We start from the raw sequence: 10752 nt of genomic DNA, 5'->3' as shown, positions 1-10752 counted from the left end.
AACAAAAAAAAATTTTATATGCTTATTACTTATTCGTACGAGTATTGAGGGTATGCCCCTTTATTCGGCGTTTGCCTAGTCCAAATTCCGAGTGGTTTGATTAACTTAGTAGATTTATACCTTGAAGGGTATGACTACTAGTAAGTTAATCAAATCATATATAATGATTGCCCCTAGACTAGATGAACGATGAATCAATTTTTAGAGTATACGGCCTTTGTTGGTATTTGGTTGAGTCGTCCGTTGAAGTTATCGCTAGAACAGACTCGAGAAATTCGAAGTATGATCTCAACTTGTGAACTTCCATTCATTGGGCTCGGTTGCCTAGGGAAATCTTTGCCCTTAGCTGGGCAATTTATGCCTTAGGCAATTTTTATTTCCCTTTTGGTCTACTATTCGTCCTGATGGGGTCGAACGGTTAGACTGGCCCTTAGGCTTGTTAGCTGAGTGGCTAGTCAAATTGTGCCCATGCCACATTCAGCAGTCGGCATTTTATCAGAACGCGGCCGAGTGATTTAGTTAAGGATGCCCTTTCCTGACTTTTTAGTCGGCCAACCCATGACTGGTGGCCAAATATCTAGTGTTTGGATTTTCACTCGGCCGATGCTGATCATCGTTCGATTTAGTGTGGCCGAGCCAATCTGTTATGTTGGACTCTCATTAAGGTCGTACTCGGCCCACACTTCTTGCCCTTCTTTGGAAAGACAGAGTTGCCATGTTGAGGCAACATTGGTTTCTCTTTTTAGGCGGCCGAAAGGCTTATTTTGTGGTGGCCGACCAGCATATCTGTGAGCCACCATGTTTCATCCGGCATTTCCAGCTTGCTATAATTATGATCATATAAACAATAAAATTAACAACAATGCTTGACTTTTCATTAATATTTGTCAAAATTTTACATTGTTGGTGGCCGTTTGGCTTAATTACATCATTCAGCCATGAAAGCTTAGTTAAACTATTTGGTCATAAAGACTGATGTAAAATTTGGCCGGTAAGCTTTAAACAAAATATTTTTTCAGATTATCCGTATTCCATGTTCGAGGAATAGGACGGCCATCCAAGGCTTCAAGACGATAAGTTCCATCTCTCACTTCTTTGGTAATCCGGTAGGGCCCCTCTTAATTTGGGGTCAATTTCCCATCTTCGTTAACTCGGCCTACCGTTTCCGTCTTCCTTAGAACTAGATCCCCCATCTTTAGCGACGCTTAAACACTCGGTGGTTATATGCCCTTGTCATCCTCAAACGATAGATTTCGTGCCTGAGTGCCGCATTGTCCCTGGCTTCTGGAAGGAAATCCAGAGCGGTCTTCATGGCCTCCCAATTGGCCGATTCATCATATAACATCACCCGAAGGGTAGGCTCGTACATTTCAATTGGGAGTACTGCTTCGGCACCATAAACCAAAAAGAATGGGGTCTCTCCTATGGAACTTTTTGATGTTGTTCATATGGACCATAACACATTAACCAACTCATCTGCCCACAAGGCGCCTGCTTTTTCAAGCTTGCGCTTGATGCCATTGGAGATTAACTTGTTATAAGCCTCAATTTGGCCGTTAGCTTGTGGTCGGCCGATGGAGGCAAAACAATGAGTGATGCGCTGATCTCCGAACTATTCTTTGAGCTGGCACGTTTCGAATTGGGGTCCATTATCGAACACCATTGAATGGGGCACTCCATAGTGAGTAATTATATTTTTCCAAATGAAAGGTGACACGTCCGTCCACTTAATTACTCGGACGGCCTCGGCTTCAACCCACTTTGTGAATTAGTCGACTGCTACTAACACATACCGCCTTTGTCTTGACGCTGGCGTATACGGACCCAAGATGTCCATGCCCCATTTTGTAAAGGGGAGCAGACTACTTATGGCCGACAGACTGTTGGCCGGGCGATGAATTAGGGTTGCAAACTTCTGTCATTTGTCACATTTCTTCACCATCTGCATGGCGTCTGCGTTTAACCTCGGCCAGTAATACCCTAGGTGGGTGGCCTTCTCGGCTAAGGCTCGTCCTCCAATATGCGAACCACAATGTCCCTAGTGGAGGTCGTCCAACACATCATGCCCCCTCTCTGGGGTAATACATTTCAACTAAGGTTTCACAAAGGCTTTTTTGAATAACTCCCCGTTCTTCATCTCAAACCAGGCCGCTCTATTTTTCATCAACCAGCTCTCTTTCGGATCAGCCGGAAGCAATCCATCCCTCAGATAGGAAATAATTCCGTCCATCCAAGTTGAGCTTCTATTAATGGTCTGTACTGGCTCGGCATCAATACTCCTCTTTTCCTTCACTTCCCAAAACACCAATGTGGGAGTATCACATGATACCGAGAATGCTAATTTGGAGAGGGCGTCCGCTTGATGATTGGACGAACGGGGTACTTCTAGGCTGTCGGCCTCTTCTTTAACCATTTTCAAATACTTCATCATAGCCGACTCCCTAGCCTCATAGTCGCCATTCACTTGGCTGACAATTAGCTGGGAATCCGAGCTCATATCAATCTTTGTTGCTCCTGTCGCCTTACACATTCTAAGGCCGGCCAGGAGAGCTTCATACTCAGCCTCGTTGTTAGAGGCTTGGAATTGAAATCTCAGCGCATATTCAAACTTATCTCCTTCGGGAGACTGACAGATAATTCCAGCACCGCATCCGGTTATTGTTGCACTTCCGTCCACATAGACCTTCCATATCTGATCCCCGGCCGGCTGTAAGTCCAGCCTAGTCATTTCTGCCAAAAAATCAGCAAAGGCTTGCCCCTTGATCACTTTTCTGGGTTCGAATGTGATGTCGAAACCCCTAAGCTCCAAGGCCCACTTAAACATTCGGCCACTGGCTTCCAAGGTTGCAAACGGCTTCTTAAGCGGCTGATCAGTATAAACCACAATCAAGTGGGCTAAAAAATACGGCCACAGCTTCTTGGATGCCATAAACAAGGCCAGACCAAACTTCTCGATGGGCGGGTACCTAAGCTCGGCATTACACAGCGCGTGGCTGATGAAATAGACTGGGATCTGATTGTCTTTCAACAAGAAGGACGGCGCTTAAGGAGTGATCTGAAATAGCGAGATACATGTATAGCTTCTCATCTTTGAGTGAACTACGAGGCGAGGCAGTGTATGCAGATGGCTTTCAGCTGTACGAAGGCTTCCTCGGCTTATTCTGTCCACTAAAACATAGCTTTCTTCTTGATAATCTGGAAAAAGTATTGGCACTTATCCCCTGATTTTGACAAAAATCGGCCAAGTGCAGCTAAACAAGCAGTCAATCTTTGCACTTCTTTGATCGTCCTCGGCGATTTCATGTCTAAAACAGCTTGAATTTTTTCAGGGTTGGCCTCAATTCCTCGCTGATCGATTAGAAACCCGAGAAATTTGCCAGACTCAACACCAAAGATGCACTTCTTTGGATTTAGCATCATCTTATGTCGCCTGAGTTCGGTAAATGTTTCTCGGAGATCCTTGAGATGGTCGGCCGGCTCTTTTGACTTGACAATCATGTCATCGATATACGCTTCCATATTCCGGCCGATCTGATCTCTAAAAACTGTATTGACAAGTCTTTGAAAAGTAGATGGGGCATTCTTGAGACCGAACGGCATAACTTTATAGCAGTACAGTCCCTGCTCGGTCACAAAAGCAATTTTTTCTTGATCTTCCTCCCACAATGGGATCTGGTGGAATTCAGAGTATGCGTCCATAAAACTCATAAGGGCATGTCCAGCCGTAGAGTCGACAAGTCGGTCAATTTTTGGCAAAAGGAAGCTATCTTTCGGACATGCCTTGTTGAGGTCGGTATAATCAACACACATTCTCCATGTTCCATTCGGCTTCTTAACAAGAACTACATTGGCTACCTAATCTGGGTAGTAACATTGCCGAATGAAATCGGCGTCCAGCAGCTTTCGTACTTCAGCTGTGGCCGCCAGATTCCTCTCTTCCCCGTGATTCCGTTTCTTCTGACGGACGGGCTTAACAAGTGGATTAATAGATAACTTATGCACAGTCAGGTCTGGGCTAATACCCGGCATTTCACTTACTTCAAATGCAAACACATCTTTGAACTCTCTTAACTGACTGGGTCGTCCCCGAGCAATCCTATAGCTATAGTGCCTACCTTGACCGTCTGATTAGGCTGGTCAGGATCCAGCACTATATCCTGGTGATCGCCGGCCGGCTGGGGCCTTAACTCTTCTGGCCGGCCGACGGTCATTAATTGCTATGCTTGCTCTTTCTTGGCCGCCTTTCTCTCTTGGCCGACCTGGTACGCTTGGCGTGACCCTTCATCTGAGTTTGGTTCGGACAAATTTGCTTGACCGCGGATAGTCGGCTTCACAACCAATTGATTACACTCTTTTTCCATTTTCTGACTTCCCTGGATCGAGCCAATCTGCCCGTCTGATCTTTCAAACTTCATCAACATAAGGTGCGGCACAATGACTGCCTTGGCTGCGGTTAGAGTAGGACGGCCTAGTATGACATTGTAGCCTGTTAGCTCTTTGACCACTAGGAAGCGGACCACCATGTCCCTTCCTGCCCCCTTCTGCCCCAGTCGGACCGGCAAGTCAATCTGGCCGGCCGGGTGGATAATTGTCCCTCCAAATCTGACCAACGGGTGAGAGACGTCCTTCAGAGCATCTTTTGGGAAATTCAAATTTTTCAGACAGGAGAGGCTGATGATGTCGGACGAGCTGCCCGTATCGATCAGTATCCTCTTAACCTTCAAATTGGCTATCTTCAGAATAAATACCATTAGATCATTGTACAAGGCCTTGATCTCTCCTCGGTCAGCTTCACTCACTGTTACCTCTGGGAAAGGCTTGGCCTTAACTCCTTCGACGTGCATTACTTCTTTTCCCAAATTCCATGCATCCTGCTTAATTCCCCTCATGGTTGGGCCGCCTGCAGCAAAGCCGCCTGATATGACAGCCACAAAACCAAAGTTCGTGTTGTTTCCATCTTTTTCCTTCTCATTTTGCTTTTTCTTCTAAGACTTATTGTCTGTCCGAGTGTACGTGAACTTGGATTTCATCACGTACGAATTGAGCATGCACTTCTCGGCCAGCTTGTCTAGCAACCTCTTCAAATTGTTGCACTCGTTTGTATCATGCCCCACGTCCTTGTGGTAATGGCAATACTTGTTTTTGTTTCTGTACTGGACCGAGCCTCTCATCGGGGTGGGCTTCTCAAATTCAAACTTATCTTTGATTTCCATCAAAATTGAATAAGAATCCTTGTTAAACTCATACTGTGGTTCATACGTCTTTGGCTTCTTTGACATGGTTTCTAGGTCATCAGACACCCAGACTTCCTTTCTCTTGTTCTTTCCGTCTTTCTTTTTCCCAATCGAGTCTTGCTAAGAAGATTGTTTCTTCTCAGCCCCCTTGGCCGGTACTTCAGCTTTAGTGAGTGAACAGAAGTCTGCCGCCTCAATATAGGCTTCGGCTTCCCGCAGAACGCCTGCGTATGTCCGAACCTTTTTGCGGACCAAGTCAAATTTGAAACCATTATGCCTTTAACCCCCTGAGAAATTCCGAATAGGCCATTTCATCCGGCAGATTATGAATTTGGGCTTTTTCTTGATTAAATCTCTGTACATACGAACGCAAACCTTCATTCTTGGCCTGAACAATTGTAGCCAAATTAAGGCTAGTCTTCCTTGGTGGGATGTTGTATGAAAAGTTTCCAACGAACAGCATGCTTAATGTAGTAAAACAGTTGATGCATCCGGCCGGCAGACTGTTGAACCATCCTGGCCACACCCTTGAAGGTGGCCGAGAAGCATCTGCACCAGGTGGCATCATCCACACATTGCAAGTACATAAGATTCCGATACGAAGTGACGTGCTCTTCCGGGTTGCCCGTACCATCATAGGCACCCACAATTACACTTTTCACCTTCGCAGGCTGAGGAGTATTAAGGATCTCTTGAGAAAACGGAGGCGGCTTGTCTCCAAGGTTTAGCATGCGCGTCTGCCATTCAATGGGCTGCGGCTGAGCAACTGGTCCGTCCAAGTAAGCAGCTTGGTCGAACGGCTGACCAAACTACCCATACTATCCAAAGACAGCAGGGTTAGTCGGCGAAAAGGTGTTAAAATTCTGGAGAGGTGGATATTGAAACGGTTGCACTGGAGCAATTGGGAGTAGCGTTTGAGTCCGATGAGCTTGACTCCCACTGATCCTGGCCGTGCTGGTACGCTTGGAGGAGGTATGGTTTGAGAGATCATCCGGCATTAAAGGTGTAGAGGCTGTGTCTGAATAAGCTATTCGTTCATGTTGCTTGTGCCGAAGGTAATCCCTAGCATCCTTCTAATGCCGAGACGGCTCATTAATCTCTTTCTGAGGCCGTCTGCCTGCCCCCAGCCGATTGCGTTTTGTCAAGGGGCCGAGTCATATCTGCCCTTGGCACCCTCGGCACACGCTCATGCCAGCGGTATAAGGTATTCCCAGCTTCTTCGGCATTGGTCACTTTGCTCTGGGTCTTCTTTTGCTGGCCCTCCCCTTCTTTCCTGGGCGGCTGCCTAGAAGAAGATGGCCACTTACCCTCCATTTCCTTTCGGAGCTTATTCAAAGCAACCAAGAGCGAACCAGTAGTAACTGGACGGTCCTCTGCCTCTTGGAATGAAGCGGTTAATGGGTCGCTAGAATGAATTGTTGTGACTATATCCTCAACAAAGCCGTCCTCACCGGGGCAAGGGCCGACACTTGGTGTCTGGCCATCCATTGCCATAACGGACGAGTATCCCCACAGACGGCGCCAAATGTTTCGGGGTTTTTTGGAATCCCTTGGGATACTGGTCACGCTCTGATCTGGCAACGGGACGCGGACACCTGCAAAACACGAATCTCCGGTTATCGGAGATTCGCCTCCGATGATCAAGTTAGTGACCGAAACGGAATAAATGTAGAGAGAGAAAGTAGAGAGAAGTTGGAGCTTTTTGTGCTCTATTGAATGTTATGTCACAATCCATCCCTCCCATCAGCAATGATTGGGGTATTTATAGGGGTGGGGATTTGTGCCCTTTAGGGTAAGTAACCTAGAATTTAGGGCCATTGATTGGCTGCGCAATCAGCGAAGGATATGTGTCCTCTGGGGGCGCCGTTTTGCGGCATTCTAGTTGCTTTTGGGCTTCCTGATGTAAGGAGGCCTTTATGACATATTTGATTTCAAGTGCTCTCTTATTCATAGTATGTGTCATCTTCCTACGGTGACACGTGTCGCCCTTTTATTGGGCCACGTGTCATCACGGGATTGGACCACGTACTTGGGGTATTTTTTACCCTAAACACCAAGCACAAATAAAGATAACCAAAATGTCAAAAAAAATTTCAAATATCCAAAATATCATAATTTTGTATCAAAAACAATATTGTAAACCATATAACCAATTGTTTCAAAATCACTTAGTTGCATCACGAGCGTAGGTGACAGTAGATGTAGGAGGCTTAGTAGGACAGTAATGTTGGACAAGTGTTGTCATATCCTTCAATGTTTTGTGCATAGCCAATTTTTCCTTTGTCCATGTTGCTTTTTCTATCTCATGATTTTCAGCAATTTCCTTTGCATATTATAAGCATTATGTCGCCATTTTTTTGTTTTCTTCTGCCTTGTCATGGTTTTCTTCTGTCTTGTCATGGTTTTCTTCCGCCATCTTCTTTAATTCTTAAACTTGAGAGCTTAGTTGAAAATTCATGGAAAGAGTGAAAGATGATGTAGTAGGGTGAGAAGTAGGGTCGTTCTTGAAGAACATTTGTGAAGAGCTCCCTAAACCGTAATCTTTTCCTTTCTTTTTCCCACCTACAACCTCTAAGTAGACTTTGTCAAAGCTTATCTCAATTGCTTTGTTCTTATATTCCTCAAGTTTTACCATTATCCCATCCTCCCTGCATTAAGAAATGTATTAGAACTATGGTCTCATTCGTTGAAACTTAAAAGACTTAAAGCATAAATGAAACACTCATAATAATATTAATGTTAATAATTATTAGTAAAAAATTTCGACAGAGTCTCCTTTGTAAATTGAACAATTCCCTCCAATAGGGTATGGCTTCAAAACCTGCTTCAGTTCACATCATGCCATACCATGTTAATCATTTGATTAACGCCGGCGCATTATTCTCATCCTCCAACTCAATCACACAAACAAACAAACAATCTATAATATCTCAAAAAATTAACATTAACTGTTTCAGAACCAATATTTTAAAACATACTTTCAGAACTGATGATCAAAATTGAAGATCACAATCGAATTCCAGAACATACTTTCAGAATAGGGAATCGGAACTGAATTTTGAAAATGAAACTTAAAATTGGAAATCATTCAAAACCAAGGACCAAAAGAGAATTGCACCCCCACGACATCATTATGAGTTTATCGTCCACTCAAAACTCTAGGATTGATCCAACAATCAACCTAACAACAATAAACTGGACCCAATGAAGGCGCTTGACACACATGCCAGTATAATCTCCTTCAAATTACTGCTTGGGAAAGTAGGGGGGTCAAATCAACAGCAATTGACAGCCATTAGGTCCATCTTTCATTGCTGAAGTTAAGGTTTGCACATAAATGATCATATTTATTGGGAGAAGCAATAGAACAAATCGAGTCCTATTAATTCCTTGTCAAAATACATATACAAAAGAATAAATTAAATATCACACGATTGGTGGGGGTCTTTTTTTTCAGATTTAACATATTTTTCCAAATGATAAAGGTATGTAAACACAACCCCAATAATATTTAAACTTTATAAAAGTTTTGATTAGAGAATAGGCAGGCAATGATTTGAGTTTTGATTAGAAAGTAGTGAGCAAAACTCACCCTAGAGCTTGTGTTTAATAGTAATTAAACTTACTCTTTAATATTTAATTAGGAAAAGAAAACGAGGAACTTGATCAGGTCTTCTAACAGGGTAAGGGGAGGAGGGAGAGGTAAGGCTGAAAAAATAATGACATCTTAACAAAGGGTAGTAACTAGAGAATAGTTTCTACTAGTTGCTTTTCTGAAAATTATGTTAAGAAAATCTTCCTATCATTTCTCTTTATATTAATTTACGTGTAAGCTAACTAATGCAAACAAGTTTCTTTGAAAATCAGAGAAAAAGATTTAAATAAAATAAGAAAAAGACAAACGATTTAAGTAATAATTTGTTTGCTACTCTGCATATGAATTATACCTGTTAAAGAATGCGTATTTCAGATTTCGTTTCACATTCATGCTCTAGTAATTCTGCATCAATATTTATACCCATGAAAGAGCTCCTGCTTTCAGCTCCTACAGCCAAGCTATGCTACGCATCAACTACAAATACTGAAGTTTGAGTTCTGAATAAGCAGCTGCGGATTTTAGGGAAGAATTATGTAAATTTGACAAAAACATAACCATAGACATATAGGCAGCATGTTCATTCCACAAGTAGAAGAGATATTTAACCCAGAATAAAGATAAGTATATTTTCCATTAATGGTTGCACATTAACATGCTACATGGGATTTACTTTCTATCATTATTTCTTTTGCTTTGTCATCAATTAATTTCCAAACCATTTTCATAATCCCATCCCACAACCGTTGTCACGGCAACTAAGCAGCAGCAATTTACGCCCGGAAAAAAAATAAAATCAAAGCAATCCAGAATTAAAAGGAGTTCGGGCGAACCTCAATACCCTCCATCCATTAATTACCCATTACAATTAGAACTACACTCTAGCCAATCAACCCCCATTCCTCAGAAAATATATATTTAACAACTAATAGAGAGCGAAAATAATTGGAATAATCAGAGTTGGGATTTTTACAGTGAAAATAATTAGGCCTTTTTGCATAATGAGTCAATTTTGAATGATTTTTCATTAATTGACTTCAATTAAACCATAAAGTCAGATTAAAATAAAAAAAAAAAATTGGACAAAAATTTCAATAATAACCCTAAAATTCGCAATTGGTAAATTACAGTAGGAAAAAGAAGAATGCGTCAGTCATAATTAAACTAACCTGGGAATAAATGTAATGGCGCAACGGCGACAGATGAAGAGCGACGGTGACGATTTGATTTTCTGAACTTGGCCTTCTGCGTTTAAAGTGTTTGTGGAAGAAGAGTTGTTTTCCCTAAAAAAAAAAAAAAAAAAAAGTAGTATGTATCGATGAATATCGACTCAAGAGTAACAAATTAACAAGTGATTACACAAGTGTACGGTTTTTTTTTTTTTTTTGGCAACTCCTACTTGTGAAAGAGGATTTATCGCCTCTAATAATTTGAGTTATGATAGACTCTACTCCTTCATTCCCTTAATACAAAACCTCATTTTCTTTGTGGGTAAATTAAAATATAATGTCTATTTTTATTTAAAGTTTGTATTTTTTGACATTATTACCCTCTTTTTATAAATTGTCATATTTTCCTTTACTTTTTTGTACTTTTGAAGTCAATTCCCAACACTTTTTCTCTCTATCTCTTTAATTATTTCCAACTACTTTTTAAATCTCTCTATCTCTCTAACCCCACATACACATATGTACTTTTAATCATTAGTTTTACAAAATTTACAACTTTCTTAATTACCACGCTAAAACCAAAAGAGGCTTTGTATTAAGGGACGGAGGGAGTACTACTCTACTAACACGTTGTTGGTATTAAAGTGTGTTTAGATGATATAATCTAATATCTAATTCATGCAACTGGTATGGCTAGCCACATACAAAATGCAGTGCTATGTAAGTTATATTTAAAAAAAAAAAAAAAATTAGA

At 41.9% G+C, this 10752-nt stretch overlaps 1 protein-coding gene and 1 long non-coding RNA gene across 3 annotated transcripts; both read right to left on the bottom strand.

Annotated features, from left to right (window-relative positions):
• Window positions 1-2092: 2092 nt before the first annotated feature.
• Window positions 2093-2929, bottom strand: LOC145592088 (uncharacterized). The gene has a single exon (XM_081648555.1). The coding sequence runs from the start codon at window positions 2927-2929 to the stop codon at window positions 2093-2095; it is 837 nt and encodes a 278-aa protein (XP_081504681.1).
• Window positions 2930-7313: 4384 nt separating this feature from the next.
• On the bottom strand, window positions 7314-10281 carry LOC145590812 (uncharacterized). 2 transcript variants are annotated; one of them, XR_014102168.1, is made up of 3 exons: window positions 9999-10281; window positions 9182-9341; window positions 7314-7882 (listed from the first exon to the last, which is right to left on the bottom strand). It is a non-coding gene; the product is annotated as an uncharacterized LOC145590812 (long non-coding RNA). The 2 variants fall into 2 exon arrangements; XR_014102169.1 differs by having other exon boundaries at window positions 9182-9315; window positions 9999-10260.
• Window positions 10282-10752: the final 471 nt, after the last annotated feature.

This window comes from Chenopodium album, chromosome 18 (genome assembly GCF_948465745.1).
Source record: "Chenopodium album chromosome 18, dcCheAlbu1.1, whole genome shotgun sequence".
NCBI classification, from domain to species: Eukaryota; Viridiplantae; Streptophyta; class Magnoliopsida; order Caryophyllales; family Amaranthaceae; genus Chenopodium; species Chenopodium album.
The sequence above is the reverse complement of the archived record's forward strand: the minus strand, read 5'-3'. Positions and strand labels throughout refer to the sequence as shown.

Bases quoted from the DNA above. Each gene is read 5' to 3' on its own strand.
- LOC145592088 (XM_081648555.1), bottom strand. From the start codon at position 2,929: ATGGCATCCAAGAAGCTGTGGCCGTATTTTTTAGCCCACTTGATTGTG.